Raw genomic sequence first — 17,228 nt, forward strand, 5'->3', positions numbered from 1 at the left:
GAGCAATTAAAGATTCAAATCTCTTCCAAAACGTTGAGCTATAATAATAATGCCACATAAATTAGTCTGTAGGTTTTTTTGTTTTCAAACACAATTGCCCAAACATTAGCAACAAATTATAAAAATATAAATGTACCAACAATATTTAAAGTAATTGAAATTGTATAGACAACATGAAAGCTTTAAACTGCATCTACCCAAAACAAATCGTAATTTTCATTTTGAAAATCCAATACAAATGCAAAAGCTTCAGTCAAAAAGTTAAAAGGTATTAAAGCAATAGCAGTACAGGAAGAAAACAACTTTAATTGATAAAGGTTTTAGATTATTACAAAAAGTATAGTTTTCCTCTTTCCGTAAAGCCAAATACAAAAATCTTTATATTATAAATAACATATAAACAAAATGGAAAGTTTTTAAGGTACAAGGAAATTGAAGAAAAACAAATTTATAGGTAAGCAAAGTAAAATAAATAATAAGTAAGAAGGTGAGCTTGATACGGTGAAGCACGTCAAAGACGTGTCCTAAAGCCTTTGTAGCCTCCCTATGTGTAGGTACTAACGGTCTACAAGACTCCAAGATACGACCCTAATACACAAACTCAAGATCCGTATTGAGCACATTCATATACGGATATGTTTCCAAGTCACATAACCATTGTTCAAAAATACTAATAGAACGTAGAGAATATATATAAAAGTAGAAAAGGAGAGAATCAGATTGTGATATGTGATATTATGATCGTGTATCAAATGTGAAGGAGGAGTGACCTTTTATAGGCATCCAAGAACATGTAACCAACCACATTAAACTAAAAAAATTAAGGCATTCAATATAAAAATAATTCCTGAAAATTAAATATGTATAATCCCTACAATAAATAAAATAATACAACCAAAATAATTAAATAAATAAAAACAGTTAAAACCTTTTTAAAATTCCAACACATAAGCCTGGCATGAATTGATTACCAATCATGTGGGGACATTTAAAATTCCCCCACTTTTAAAACTTGAAAATGATGATATACCAAACCAAGTGTGGTTTTGTGGCTTCTATTGTGCGGCGTGCCCTGATATCAGCCCCATTTTGTATTTCAGCAAATACACTTCCCTTTGCTCTTGAAGAGAGAGAATAAATTCTCCTTTTTCTTATGCTTCTATGGTGCTGCATACAACTACTTTAGTTTGATCTCGCCTCTTTGATCATTCGGTGTTTGCCTTATATTTGTCTCTATTTCCTATTGGGTGTGCTAGCAACTTTGTGAACGACAAGAAGAGTTCGTAAGTTTCTGTTTTCTTCTTGTTGTTCTTTTAAAATATAGAATACTTACCACATGGCCGTTTAAAATAAGAATTAAGGAACATTCATTAGGTCTGTTCATCAATTATATATATTAAACCCTTCATTCAACTTTGCTTCCATGATCCATCCCCAATGGCAGACCTAAACTCAGTCAGAGTTATTGAGGTTTGCATGGTTGCTCCACAGCCAAGCTCACCAGAAGATCACTCAGCCACACCTGACGCCCTTCCTCTAACCTTGTTTGATTTACTCTGGCTCAGATTTGCACCCGTCCAACGCCTTTTCTTCTATGAAATCTCAAACTCCTTCGAAACCACCACACTCGTTTCAAAACTCAAAGCCTCGCTCTCCATCGCCCTCCAACACTTCCGACTTCTAGCAGGAAACATCAATTGGCCCCAACACTCCCCTAAACCAGTTCTCACTCATGTCCAAGGGGACGCCGTTTCGCTCACAATTGCCGAGTCTCATGCTGATTTCCACCATCTTTCAAGTCGTAGCAACTTTGTTGAGGCCAAAGAGTACCATTCTCTCGTACCCCAATTGCCAACCTCTCACGAAAAGGCCGCAGCCGTGGCGTTCCAAGTCACCATCTTTCCCAACGGCAATGGCTTCTCCATTGGCACATCCATGCACCATGCCATCCTGGACGGCAAGTCTTCAACCATGTTTGTGAAATCATGGGCTCACATTTGCAAACATCTTGGTGATGATCCATCTGGTTCAGCTCTACCAGATCAGCTGAAACCATTTTTTGACAGAAGGGTCGTCCAAGACCCGGCCGGGCTCGAACCAATCTTCTTGAACCAGCTTCAGAATCTGGACGGACCCAACAACAGGAGCTTGATGGTTACCCAGTATAAATCTCCACCACCAGACGCGGTTCGCGGCATCTTTGTAATCACACGACCAGAAATAGAAGCAATGAAGCAATGGGTTTCGACCAAAATGGTAGAGATGATCAAGAATGAAAAACAATCTGATCGTCCTCATTTGTCAACATTTTCTGTAACATGTGCTTATACATGGGTTTGCTTACTCAAGGCTGAGGAAAAACAGACCGATAAGCCAGTTATGATGGGCGTCAGTGTGGACTGCAGGTCTCGCTTTGACCCTCCGATACCTGCAAACTATTTTGGGAACTGCGTAGACGGCCGTGTAATAGTTGCAGAGAGAAAAGGGCTTCTAGGAGAAGATGGGTTGACCGTGGCGGTCAACGAAATCAGTGAAGCTATAAAAAGTGTGGACAGTGATGGGATTTTGTATGGGGCAGAGACTTTGATTCAAACACTTTACCCTGCAGTGAGCAGTGAAGAGAGAGTTATGGGTGTTGCTGGTTCACCAAGGTTTGGGATTTATGAAACAGATTTTGGATGGGGAAAGCCAAGCAAGGTGGAGGTGGTTTCGATCGAAGAGACAGGAGCCATGTCCCTGGCAGAGTCTAGGGATGGTATTGCTGGAGATGTTGAGGTTGGTTTGGTTTTGGAAAAACACCATATGCAAGCTTTTGCTTCTCTGTTTGCTAAAGGGCTTCAAGACCTTTGAATCCACGCATGAAATTGGTGTTAATTTGTTGCATAGTATTATGTTGCCCATATGTATATTTCTTTATCTTTTACTATTTTAAAATTTTAAAACCCTTTATGGGGATTGTTATTATTTGAAAGGATTTTAAATTTTAACGTTTTATTTTCTGTTTTAATTATTTTGGCTGTTTTATTTTATTTATTATGGGAGTTATAAATATTTAATATTCAGGTTTTATTTCTGGTTGGTGAATGCCTTAATTTTTTGGTTGGTGAATGCCTTATATATATTCTCTACTTTATATTATTATTTTGGCAATGGTTCTGTGACTTGAATACCTATATCCGTCTATGAACGTGCTCATAGCGGATCTTGAGTTTGTGTACAAGGGGTCATATCTTGGAGTCTTGTAGATCGTCAGTACCTGCACGTAGGGAGGCTACAAAGGATTTAGATTGTTATATAAAAAATATAGTTTTCCTCTTCCTTTAATTGAGTAAGAAAATTAAGTTTGTTTTCCCTTTAATACTGAAAATGGAGTGTAAATTGGAAAATTAAGTATAAAGAAAAAGAAATAATATAAAAGTGAAGTAAAAAAGAAATTAATGTAGGGTAAGGATAGAATAGGAAAGATAGAAAAAAATTGATTAAAAAGAATTAAAAAGCAAAAGGAAGTGTAAGTGGAGAAAAAGAGTGTGGGGAAATCAGCTTCCATAATAATTTAAATTATTAGAAATTAATTTAATTTATAAAAAGAGAACTCGAACTTGGTTGCAACTCAATAGTGAACGGGGAACCATGATCAGAGAGGGAGGCTATGTGACCCTCTAAAATGACTGCACCCTTTCATTTTTGCAGGGGTTTCGAATCCCAGACCTCTGGGCCAAACACCTACTCACTACCACCATGGTAGGACGCCACTCGCAAAATGACTGCACCCTTGATTTGGCTAAAGCTGCAATAACATGTGCCCTACTCGGATTCACTCGTCTCCATATCCATTTCTCAATGAGCAAAGGGGAACTTTTATTACAAACCGACGTCGCACCATTGCCCATAATGTTGAAGTTTATTATTTGTAACTAAACAAGTTGTAACTCAATTTTGTGTCTCCACAAGAAGGCCTTTGATATGCTAGTATATATATATAGTCAACGATAATTCTCTTAGGTTTGAGTAATGCTACTCTTATCATATTTTGTATATCACATTTCTGTACCATATGATATGGCACCTTACTTGGAAATGCAAACTCATTTAATTTCATTTTAAGTTATCTTATTTTTCATTCATTTTGGTTAATATAGTTAATAATTATTATAATAATAAACTTTGTCAGACTTCTCATATCTTTGCGTCCTCCTCCTCCACCACTCTTTGTCTCTCCCAATCAATTTCCTCCTCCCCCTTGAAAGTCCCTCTAAACCCTAAACCCTTCATCCTCCCTCCCTCCATAATTTCCAGAACAAATGGAAAAAACATCACAAAATATACAAAAGAGTAAATAAAAAAACACAGCAGGATAAATCCAATTAATAGGAAAAGACAAATCATCGTAGATAGATCAGAGAGCTTTCAGCCATGAACAATGGCCCATAACCCTAACATGACATAGACATAGACATTTTTCTTCCTTTTGACTCCTTTAATTATCAATAAGGCAGTTGGTTTTCGCAAATTGAAATGACAACAATCCCTGTTTGTCAATTGCCAAACGTGACGTGGTTGTGCTATAGCAGAATATCCAGAATGAGAACTAGAACTACGTTCATACGAAGAAGCAGCCATAACACCATTCATTTGATGAGATAAGGCTAATATGCGAGACTCAATGTTACGTTGAGCAGAAAGAAGTTGAGCACGAAAATCCTTTAGAGTAAGAGGTGTGTCACGAGCATAGATCACCGCTTTAATCATATCATAATCAGCAGGTAAACCAATAAGTGCAGCTATAATAATGTCATCATCAGTCAATTTCACCCCAGCAGCAGAGAGTTGATCTCGAAGATGTTTGAGTCTAAGTAAAAACTTTTCTACAGATTCAGCCCCTTTGGTAATGGTATGCATTTCAGTTTTCAATTAACTCTAGCTCTAGAAACGGAAGCATGACGATCAGACAAGTTCATCCGACCACATACTCTATGGCATCATCAGATAAAGTGGCAATCAACAAACTTAACAAGGCTTTATCCACTGGAAGCCATTGTTTATATTCCTCGGTGTATTCACCCGTGACTCTTTTAGTCTCTGATATCACACACTTAGAAGGACAGACACTGGAGCCATCAAAATGTCCATATAAATCGTAGCCTTGAAGAACCGATTGAAACTGATAGCTCCATTTCACAAAATTATCCTTAGACAGATGAATAGTACTAATTCCTAGCAATCCTTCAATCTTAGGCATAGTGAAAGGCATTTTGAAGCAAGCAATTGCACACAGGATCAAGAAGCAACAATTAAACACTAGCTTGATGAGTGAGAAAACCAGAATCTTAGGCTTTGTGCCTAGGAAACCACCACAGACAGAGATACTTGCTGTGGACAGAAGCAAAAAACAAGGCTTCGTGCTGAAGAATTAGCCAAATTCCACAAAAATCAACAATAGCAGGCTTTGTGCCTAAGAGTTCACCAAAACTCAACTATAACAGGCTTCGTGCCTAAGAAGACATTGAAAAGCAAAAAATGGAAGAGGATGCTTACTTAAAAAATGGCCAAGTGTTCTCCTCGAGTGATGCGAAGCATAGCCTCATGTCATCGAGCCGACCAAGTAACACGTATTACTATTAGAGAAGCCATTTAAGACTGTCCAGAAGCATTCGGTGTGTCGTAATGGGTCGGGTTGGGTGAGACCGACTGATCGCACCCCGTGACCATGCTATTCTGGCAAGAACTTCGTGATCCCTACCACTTGTGATCGGGTCGGTGCTCCTGATTATGTTCGTGTTGGCCACGTGGCATCTTATCATGACACGTGAAATACTATTGAATTGTGTTGCTTCTAATCAGCTATAACATTAAATGTAGTTGCTTAATGGGGCCTCTCGATTTATAAGAATTTTCATATAACTTGGTTCCATCTGCAATGGCAGAGCCAAATTCAGTAGTGAAAGTAATTGAGATTTGCTTGGTGGCTCCAGAACCACAACAAGTTCCATTGCCCCCAGCCACACCATGGTTCCTTCCTGAGCTAACTTTCTTTGACCTATTCTGGCTAAGATTTCCACCTTTTCAACGCATATTCTTCTACGAATTGCCTCCTTCCTCTGACCCAACACCACTCTTCTTTGATTCCATACTTCCAAAACTCAAAGCCTCGCTCTCTCTCACCCTCCAACACTTTCTACCTCTAGCATGAAGCCTCACTTGGCCTCAAACTTCCCACAAACCCCTTCTCAATTATGTCCAAGGCGACGCCGTTTCACTCACAATAGCCCACTACTCTGATGATCATCGTGCTGATTATTTCGACCATCTTTCAAGTTGCAATGAATTTGTTGAAGCCATAAAATACCATCCTCTCGTGCCCAAGTTGGCAATATCTCATGAAAAAGCAGCAGCAATGGCCTTGCAAATCACCCTGTTTCCTAGCCGTGGATTTTCAATCGGAACATGCATGCACCATGCAGTCCTAGATGGAAAAACTTCAACCCTGTTTCTTAAATCCTGGGCTCACCTCTGTAAACATGGAGGATTATTGTTACCGGATCAGCTAAAACCATTTTCTGGCAAAGTCATCAAGGACCCTGCTGGGCTGGAATCTATCTACTTGAACCACTTTCTGAATTTGGACCGACCCGAAAATCGAAGCTTGATGTGTACGCTTTGGGGAGCTCCAGTGCCACCAGACTCGGTTCGAGGCACCTTTGAATTCACAAGCACAAATATACAAGCGTTAAGGCACTTGGTGATGAAGAAGCAACAACAACAACAACAATATCAATCGGTTCACTTTTCAACGTTTTCTCTCACATGTGCCTATGCATGGGTTTGCTTGGCCAAGTCAAAGGCAAAGGAAATCAGATGTGAGAAAATAGCCATGATCTTTGGCATTGACTGCAGGTCCCGCCTGGACCCTCCTGTCCCTGCAAACTATTTTGGCAACTGCATAGCGGGCGGTAGCGTAGTTGCAGAGATAAAAGGCCTGTTAGGAGAAGATGGGTTGGTTTTGGCTGTAAATGCAATTAGGGAAGCCATAAAAGGTTTGGATAATAAGGGGTTTTTGAATGGGGCAGAGAATTGGGTTTCAACTTTGTACAGCAGTGATCCGCAGACCAATTATTTTATATTGACTTCCGTTGCTGGTTCAAATCGGTTTCAGATTTATGACACTGATTTTGGATGGGGAAGACCAAGGAGAACAGAAGTGGTTTCTATAGATAAAACGGGGGCGATCTCTTTGTCAGACAGCAAGAATGGTGGTGGAGGTGTTGAGATTGGGTTGGTTTTGAAGAAACAATATATGGATGCTTTTGCTGCTCTGTTTGCTCAAGGTCTTCTGTGAAACCTTCTTATATGGCATGTCACATTCACTACAGAATTTCGCGAAATTTTTTTTGATGATGTGCTTTTCGAAGGGGCAAAGTTTTGGGTTTCTAAATTCTTGGACTTCTCACTGTTTGAGGCTGGTGATACTCATTTTGGATAACTACAAAACGGAAAGAGATTTCAAGACCGTCCCACAGACACAAATTACAACCAGACACTAGATTGGCTACATTGCTTCTTATCTTTACAACCGTCGTGGCGGCAGCACAGCCTATTAAATTACTAAATGTTTTTTTTTCACCTGTATTTGCGTGATAGCCTCTGAAGAATTCAGGAATATTAATTAGGCATGTCCTACAATTATACTAAGTTGCTATGATATTTGAAATAATATCACTATCTAGAAGTTAATGTCGGTTTCTACTCGGCACCCACGTCCACCACTTATGTCAAACCTTTCATTCAACTTCGCTTCCATCCATTTCGATCCAAAAATAAAAAAATAAAAAAATTTGCTTCCGTTATCCATCCCCAATGGCAGAGCTAAACTCAGTCAGAGTGGTTGAGGTTTGCAATGTTGCTCCACAGCCAAGTTCACCTGCTGGCTCAGCCACAACTCCGCCTGAGGCCCTTCCTCTAACCTTGTTTGATTTGCTCTGGCTCAGATTTGCACCCGTCCAACGCCTTTTCTTCTATGAAATCTCCAACTCCTTTGACACCACCATACTCGTTTCAAAACTCAAAGCCTCCCTCGCTGTCGCCCTCCAACAATTCCTACCACTAGCAGGGAACCTCACATGGCCCCAAGACTCCCCCAAGCCCATCTTCAGTTATGTCCAAGGCGATGCCGTTTCACTCACCATAGCCGAGTCTGATGCCGATTTCCACCATCTTTCAAGCCGTAGCAACTTTGTTGAGGCCAAAGAGTACCATTCTCTCGTACCCCAATTACCAACCTCTCACGAAAAGGCCGCAGCCGTGGCGTTCCAAGTCACCATCTTTCCCAACGGCAATGGCTTCTCCATTGGCACATCCATGCACCATGCCATCCTGGACGGCAAGTCTTCAACCATATTTATGAAATCATGGGCTCACATTTGCAAACATCTTGGTGATGATCCATCTGGTTCAGCACTACCAGATCAGCTGAAACCATTTTTTGACAGAAGGGTCGTCCAAGACCCTGCCGGGCTCGAACCAATCTTCTTGAACCAGCTTCAGAATCTGGACGGACCCAACAACAGGAGCTTGATGGTTACCCAGTTTAAATCTCCACCACCAGACGCGGTTCGCGGTATTTTTGTAATCACACGACCGGAAATAGAAGCAATGAAGCAATGGGTTTCGACCAAAATGGCAGAGATGATCAAGAATGAAAAACAATCTGATCGTTCTCATTTGTCAACATTTTCTGTAACATGCGCTTATACATGGGTTTGCTTGCTCAAGGCAGAGGAAAGACAGACCGATAAGCCAGTTATGATGGGCTTCAGTGTGGACTGCAGGTCTCGCTTTGACCCTCCGATACCTGCAAACTATTTTGGGAACTGCATAGCCGGCCGTGTAATAGTTGCAGAGAGAAAAGGACTTCTCGGAGAAGATGGGTTGACTGTGGCGGTCAACGAAATCAGTGAATCTATAAAAAGTGTGGACAGTGACGGGATTTTGAAAGGGGCAGAGACTTGGGTTCCAATACTTTATTCTGCTCTGAGCAGTGAAGAGAGATCTATGGGTGTTGCTGGTTCACCAAGGTTTGGGATTTATGATACAGATTTTGGATGGGGAAGACCAAGCAAGGTGGAGGTGGTTTCGATCGAAGAGACAGGAGCCATGTCCCTGGCAGAGTCTAGGGATGGTATTGCTGGAGATGTTGAGGTTGGTTTGGTTTTGGAAAAACATCATATGCAACCTTTTGCTTCTCTGTTTGCTAAAGGGCTTCAAGACCTTTGAATCCACGAATGAAATTGGTGTTAATTTGTTGCAGAGTTTTAATGTTTTCGCTTTGTTTTTGGGGGAAGAATAATTTGATCGATGTTCTTTTTTGTTGTTGTTATTTTGGTATGTTTGTTTGCAATGGTCCTCTGTTTCTCTCATTTTGTTGGGCCAAATTACAAGAATTATTAGAAATTAATCTAATTTATGGAAAGAGAACTCCAAATTGGGTTCAACTCAATTTAGTGGACGGGACCATCTAAATTGACTGCACCCATTCTTTTTTGAGGTGGGGTTCGAACCCCAGACGTCTGGGCCAAACACCTACTCACTACCACCATGGTAGGACGCCACTCGCAAAATGATTGCACCCTTGATTTGGCTAAAGCTGCTAGCCTGCAATAACATGTGCTCTACCCGGATTCACTCGTCTCCATATCCATTTCTCAATGAACAAAGGACTAGTTGACAACCCATAATGTGGGACTTATTCATAAAACTACCTTGACAACTCATTATGCCAACTTTTATTACAAACCGACGTCGCACCATTGCCTATAATGTTCAAGTTCATTATTTTTAACTAAAGAAGTTGTGAGTAACTCAATTTTGTGTCTCCACATGAAGCCTTTGATATGTTAATATTTATATATATACTTAACGATATTTTTCTTAAGTTTGAGTAATGCTACTCTTATCACATGACGTGGCACCTTACTTGGATATGCCAGCACATTTAATTTCATTTTAAGTTATCTTATTTTTCATTCATTTCGGTTAATATATTTAATATTTATTATAATAATAAACTTTGTCAAACTTCTCATATCCTTGCGTCCTCCTCCTCCACCACTCTCTGTCTCCCCCAATCAATTTCCTCCTCCCCCTTGAAAGTCCCTCTAAACCCTAAACCCTTCATCCTCCCTCCCTCCTCCTTAATTTCTAGAACAAATGGAAAAAAAACATCACAAAAGATACAAAAGAGTAAATTAAAAAAACACAGCAGGATATGCAATTAATAGGAAAAGACCAATCATCGTAGATAGATTTGAGAACTTTCAGCCATGAATAATGGCCCATAACCCTTAACATGACATAGACATTTTTCTTCCTTTCGACTCCTTTAATTTTCAATGAAACAATTAGATAAAATCATTATTTTTAAAAGTAAAAAGGAAAGAAAAGATGGTTTGCTAGGAATCAAATAAGAATCAACTAAAAGAATGGAGAACGGAGAATGACTGGAAGGACAAGACGGGAGGAGGCTGCGCGGTGGGAGAGAGAAGAAAGAGATGGAGTGGAGAATAAAACGTAAGATCTAATCAATTTTTTTACCAGGGCTTTTAATTAAAAAATTAAAAAACATAAAATGAAATTAAATGAGCTGGCATGTCCAAGTAAGGTGCCACATTATGTGGTATACAAAATTTGATAAGAGTAGTATTCCTTATGTTTTGTGTGATTAGAATGGTTAAGTGCACTAAAATTTATTGTTTTTACTTTTACGTAATTAAATCATGGAAAACGAGAAGAATCAAATGGTAAAGGTTGTTTGACAATTATCAATCAGGCAGTTGGTTTTCGCAAATTGAAATGACAACAATCCCTATTTGTCAATTGCCAAACATGACGTGGTTGTGATGTAGCAAAATAAGGAAATTTTGTATGAGCTTGGTGACGTGAAGCATGGGATGAATTGAAGATGCAAGTGATGCGCGGGGAATGTCCAAAGTCTTTAAAAGTTTGAATTGGATACGCATATGAATCTTTATGGATGAAGACGCAAGATTTGGTGATCATACTGTTGTGCGAAAATAATACTCCAAAGCTTTGTCGTTGATGGACTATGCAATGATACACACAAGAACACAAAGATTTATCGAGGTTCGTCCTCGTGCCTACGTCATCTAGGTGATCCACCCAAGAAATTCACTAGTGTGTAAGAACAACCTTGGTTACAATAAAAAAAAACCCATTAGTTCTCACAAGAACCCTAGCTCTATTTTCTCTCACCCTTGCTCAAATCCTTTGATGCCCTTGTAAACATCCTCTTGTGTTTCTCTCGAAAATTCCAACTCTTGAATTTTCTCCTCTCTTATAATTAAGGGTTGGTCTAATATAGGCCCCTACAATTTATATTTCTTAGACATCAACCAATTAATTTTCAAATCCGTGTATAAAACCCAAATTCAAACTAAAATGCCCCGTAAGATATAAAAGATCATAGTACTCCTACATATTTACATTGTTTGCCACCAGACTTCAAATAAGTCAACTTGACAGTTTTCAAGACAGCAACACAGCTTATAAAATCCTTTTTTGTAATTTTTTAGAATCTTTTTTTGTTTGACATGAAAATTCTACCATGCACCAGGTAAATGAATTAATTGAAATAATTGATGAAATTGAATGAATTGTAACGAATTGCATTTTGCAATACAATTGCATTATACCCTGGAACCAATTGCATTTTGCAATGCAATTGCATTAAACCCATACCTTTGACCTGTTACCTTAAAAAACCATTTAACAAATATTTTTTTTTTATCATTTAAAAGTTAGTGCACTGATGGACCAAGTGCACCATAGACGTTGCCGTTTGACCTAAAATTCATAACAGCGACATTTGACCAAACTTATTTACTGTAGTGCCCCTTGAAATTTCGGTTAAATTTCACTTTACCCCTCTAAAGTTAAAATGACCCACTTTCATCCTTGATTGAGGTTTGGTGACCCACTTTACCCCCTGCTGCTAACTCCATTCAAAACTCTGTTAAATCTAATGACGTGGTAGGGGTGTTTTTGTAATTTTTTTACACATGAATCATTAAACAAATTGAGTGGGTGAGGTGGATACCATGTGGAATTATATATATATAAAAGCTATAGTTTAAATATAAGGAATATTAATTAGGCATGTCCTACAATTATAATTAGTTGCTATGAGATTTGAAATAATATCACTATCTAGAAGTTAATGTCGGTTTCTACTTGGCACCCACGTCCACCACGAGCATGTCCACCCCAAAAAGCTAGGGCAAGGGCAAGAAAAAAAAAAGATTATGCAACAAAATATAAACAATTTAGAAATGTAAGAAATAAAATGATTATGCAAGAAAAAAATAAATATGGAAGAAAATATAAAAAATTTACAAATGCAAGAAAAAAAATGATTACAATTTACAAATATTGAAAGGAGAAGAGTTTGTATAAGGATTTGGTGTGGAAAATGAATAAAATTGTTATGTATTTATAGGGAAGACATCCATAATTTTTTGGTAGTTTTAAAAAAATAATTGAAATTTTTTTCGATTTTTTTCGCTCGCTGACGTTAGCGCCTTCAGGTTGCAACCCAGGCAGAATTTACCCGTGGGCTTGCCAGGGTTAGTGGGACCCATGGGTTACCCGGTGCGCGTTGGAGGGCTTCTGGGCTAGCAAGGGGGGCCTTTTGCCCAGTTTGCTCCAAGCGGTGGACTTGCTCTTATATCAAACCTTTCATTCAACTTCGCTTCCATCCATTTCGATCCAAAAATAAAAAAATAAAAAAATTTGCTTCCGTTATCCATCCCCAATGGCAGAGCTAAACTCAGTCAGAGTGGTTGAGGTTTCCAATGTTGCTCCACATCCAAGCTCACCTGCTTGCTCAGCCACACCTTCGCCTGAGGCCCTTCCTCTAACCTTGTTTGATTTGCTCTGGCTCAGATTTGCACCCGTCCAACGCCTTTTCTTCTATGAAATCTCCAACTCATTTGACACCACCATACTCGTTTCAAAACTCAAAGCCTCCCTCGCTGTCGCCCTCCAACAATTCCTACCACTAGCAGGGAACCTCACATGGCCCCAAGACTCCCCCAAGCCCATCTTCAGTTATGTCCAAGGCGACGCCGTTTCACTCACCATAGCCGAGTCTGATGCCGATTTCCACCATCTTTCAAGCCGTAGCAACTTTGTTGAGGCCAAATAGTACCATTCTCTCGTACCCCAATTGCCAACCTCTCACGAAAAGGCCGCAACCGTGGCGTTCCAAGTCACCATCTTTCCCAACTGCAATGGCTTCTCCATTGGCACATCCATGCACCATGCCATCCTGGACGACAAGTCTTCAACCATGTTTGTGCAATCATGGGCTCACATTTGCAAACATCTTGGTGATGATCCATCTGGTTCAGCTCTACCAGATCAGCTGAAACCTTTTTTTGACAGAAGGGTCGTCCAAGACCCGGCCGGGCTCGAACCAATCTTCTTGAACCAGCTTCAGAATCTGGACGAACCCAACAACAGGAGCTTGATGGTTACCCAGTTTAAATCTCCACCACCAGACGCGGTTCGTGGCATCTTTGTAATCACACGACCTGAAATAGAAGCAATGAAGCAATGGGTTTCGACCAAAATGGCTGAGATGATCAAGAATGAAAAACAATCTGATCGTCCTCATTTGTCAACATTTTCCGTAACATGTGCTTATACATGGGTTTGCTTACTCAAGGCAGAGGAAAAACAGACCGATAAGCCAGTTATGATGGGCTTCAGTGTGGACTGCAGGTCTCGCTTTGACCCTCCGATACCTGCAAACTACTTTGGAAACTGCATATCGGGCCGTGCAGTAGTTGCAGATAGAAAAGGGCTTCTAGGAGAAGATGGGTTGACCGTGGCGGTCAATGAAATCAGTGAAGCTATAAAAAGTCCAGACAGTGATGGGATTTTGAATGGGGCAGAGACTTGGGTTCAAATACATTATATAATTATATTTTATATATATATATATATATATATATATATATATATATATATATATATATATATATATATATATATATATATATACAGTCCCCTTCAGTTGAGGGATCCCTCAAATAGTGTTATTTGAGGGATGGGGATCTCAACCGTTGGATCTGTTTTAATGACCTTGTGTGGCTGAGATTGAATTACATCTTTTAACCCGTTTTCACACTCCTGACCCACCACAAACTCCACTTCAGTTGAGGGAACGACGTACGCTGGGAAACCAAACGTCTCTCTTTTTCCTCCAACGCTTGGAGACCTATCACGCAGACCAAACGACCCAACGTGAAGAAGAAGACTCACCATCGTCAGTTGAAGAAGAAGACCCACCATCGTCAGTTGAAGAAGAAGACCCACCATCTATGCGACAGAGGTATGCTATCATGGGTTCTTATTCTTTCAATATCTGAGCCATGGTTCTTCGATTTGGAGTTCTGGGATGAATTCTGATATGGTTTCAATGGGTTTGAAGATCACTCCTCCAGATTTTTAATGGTTTCTTAAAGTTTTGGAATATCATGTGTATGAAGTAAAAATAAACACAAATAAACGGGTATGGTATCCTGAGTTTTGATATGGATTTTAAGAACTCATCAACAATTCTACAACTTTTTTTTTTATTGAGTACGTTTTGTAATTTTCCATCAAACCTGTGCTTTCAATGCTCCTTTCAACATGGTTTGTGTTTCTTGTGATTCATAGCTACTTATTTTTTTGTTTTTTGGGAGTACTGTAGTTTTGTAGTTTTGTAGTTTTCCATCGTGCTTTCAATGCTCCATTCAACATAGTTTAAGGAAAAAAAAAATACAAGAAAACAGAATTTCTTACATATAATAAATTTTTTTTTATCTACTCTTAATTGATATTTGAGAAGAAAAAACAGAATGTCATATATATGTCCATGTTTTGTGATTAAAGTGTATCTGTGCATGTTCTATGGTAAACAGATTTGCTCACCTGTTGTTCAACTATGGAAGCTAATAATGGCATATTAGTTCACATGGAAGCTAAGAATGTCAAAAATTATTATTACTGATCAGGATCCAGCAATGACAAAAGCCATTTCAGAAGCTCTTCCAAACACATTTCACAGGTATTGTAGCTGGCATATTTTGAATAAATTCTCTGACAAGCCCGAGTGTATTCTTCACTATCAACAATTTAGAGAATGTGTTTGGGATTCTGAGAGTAGAGATGAGTTTGACTTGAGATGGAAGAGAATTGTTGAGGACAGCGGGTTAAATGAAGATACATGGTTGCAATCAATATTTAATATTCGATCTAAATGGGTGCCAGCTTATGTGAACCACATTTTCTCATGTGGAATGTCTAGTAGTCAGCGAGCAGAAAGTGGGCATGCATTTTTCAAGAGGTATGTATCAAAAAACAATTCCTTGGTGGACTTTATGGTTCAATTTAATAGAGGACTTTTACACCAACGACATTTGGAATTGATGGCAGATCACACTGATATAAATGAGAAGGCAAAAACTAAGTGCCCTATAATGATGGATAGACAAATGGCTAATATATACACACGTACTTACTTCTATAAATTTCAAGATCAGTTGTGGGAGAGTTATTGCAATAATGTTGAGCTTATAGAAGAGAATGCCACTCACTGCACATATAAAGTTGTACATATGGATGACAAAAAGAAAAAAAGAAACCGGCTGATTGTTTATGACAAATATGCAGATTTTGCATCGTGTAGCTGTCATATGTTTGAGAGTTTGGGAATCCCATGTAGCCATACTTTGGCATATTTGCACAAAATACGTCAGCTTCATGAATTGCCAGATCAATATATTTTGAAGAGATGGACTAGATCTGCTAGATCTGATCTTGTGGTTGACAATGATGGTTTTGTGATATCTGTTGACAAATCCTTAATAGGAAAGCGCAGTGCATTATTCCAACGATATTCAAATGTGATTGATAAAGTCATCTTAAGTGATGAGGCCAGTCAAATCTTCTGTGAGGCATTGGATTCATTGATTGAGAGGATTAAACCATTGCTTCATGGTGCTGAAGAAGTACTACCTTCTGCAAGGAGAAGTATTGCTTTTGAAGCTTGTATAAATGAACCAGATCCTGTTAAAGCAAAAGGAAGTGGGAAAAGACTTAAGGGCAGAAAGGAGTTGGCGAGAGAAAAATACAAAGGTCGGCGTTGTAATGGGTGTGGAAAATATGGACAAACACACGACAAAAGGAACTGCCCTATGCTTCAAAAATCGTAAGAATGCAAACTTATTTGTATTTTTCCTTTTTTATTATTATGTATTAACCTCATGTGTAATTTTGTGATGTTATCTTTGACCATGATAGCTCTTCAAATGTTGAAAAAGATGCTTTTAATGGCATGGATAATAGTTCTTCGTCACAGGTAATTATAGTTATACACAGAACTTATATAGAGTATTTTGTTGATGAAATGGACAATAATTCTTCCACTATATAAATTGCTTGTTATTGAGAATGATAAATTTGTATTTATTTTTTCACTTACTTTGTCTTGTCAGGATGATGAGTTTTTTGGATGATGTTTCGAACTCCAGTGATTCCACCTATTTCTTGGGTTGTAGAGTTGCACTGACATACTTGAAGAAAAGACTATGTTTGCCCAATCAAGCTTCGTGCAACTAGCCTCCTAATGGAAAGATTGTGTTTGTACTTTTTGTTTTCATTAGAATGCCTTTTGATGCGCAGTGTATTGAACAAAGAAAACCATTCAGAAATCATTTCAATTAAAAGGAAACAAATTTGTTTTGCTGCTATTCTTTAATATCATAGTTAAGTTTTGGTGTTATATGAATGAATGTCTTGGATGAGTTTACTAGTACTGAAATAGTGAAACAAACTATCATATATGCCATTAAAGTTCAAAAAAGTGGAAGAGAAAACACGGGAAAACTACCACACTATGAACTGAATAAAGTTTTCATTACTAAGATAAAATAAACTTGATAACATCAAGTATTCATTACGAAAGGGAAAAACAATTATGTACAACATCCATTGTATAGGAAGTAGTCTCGTCATCCCTATACAAATTACCAACCCACACATACAAAAAAAAAACCATCCTTATTACAGAGAAGAGCTACAAAATCCTTATTGAGTTTAAACAAACACCCGCAAAAAAAACCATCCTTAGTACATCAGATGTTGAACTTCAAGAGTGAACGAACAAG

The 17,228-nt window shown here is 38.7% G+C and overlaps 1 protein-coding gene and 4 pseudogenes across 1 annotated transcript; all 5 read left to right on the plus strand.

The window, feature by feature from the left end:
• Positions 1-1,131: 1,131 nt before the first annotated feature.
• On the plus strand, positions 1,132-3,078 carry LOC110772170 (phenolic glucoside malonyltransferase 1 pseudogene; annotated as a pseudogene).
• Positions 3,079-5,892: 2,814 nt separating this feature from the next.
• LOC110772172 (phenolic glucoside malonyltransferase 1 pseudogene) lies at positions 5,893-7,735 on the plus strand (annotated as a pseudogene).
• LOC148296083 (phenolic glucoside malonyltransferase 1 pseudogene) lies at positions 7,703-9,373 on the plus strand (annotated as a pseudogene).
• Positions 9,374-12,750: 3,377 nt separating this feature from the next.
• LOC110750329 (phenolic glucoside malonyltransferase 1-like) lies at positions 12,751-13,978 on the plus strand (annotated as a pseudogene).
• A 1,916-nt stretch (positions 13,979-15,894) lies between these two features.
• Positions 15,895-16,804, plus strand: LOC148296084 (uncharacterized). Its single transcript, XM_088250698.1, has 4 exons — positions 15,895-15,902; positions 16,001-16,270; positions 16,363-16,420; positions 16,557-16,804. Exons 1-4 carry the CDS (start codon positions 15,895-15,897, stop codon positions 16,575-16,577), a joined length of 357 nt encoding a protein of 118 aa, XP_088106824.1. The 3' UTR covers positions 16,578-16,804.
• Positions 16,805-17,228: the final 424 nt, after the last annotated feature.

This window comes from Prunus avium, chromosome 3 (genome assembly GCF_965620075.1).
Source record: "Prunus avium chromosome 3, drPruAviu1.hap1.1, whole genome shotgun sequence".
NCBI lineage: Eukaryota > Viridiplantae > Streptophyta > Magnoliopsida > Rosales > Rosaceae > Prunus > Prunus avium.

Coding starts and splice junctions, on each gene's coding strand:
- LOC148296084 (XM_088250698.1), top strand. Junction 16,271..16,362: donor TGCCCTATGCTTCAAAAATC/GTAAGAATGCAA, acceptor TGACCATGATAG/CTCTTCAAATGTTGAAAAAG. Junction 16,421..16,556: donor ATAATAGTTCTTCGTCACAG/GTAATTATAGTT, acceptor TTGTCTTGTCAG/GATGATGAGTTTTTTGGATG.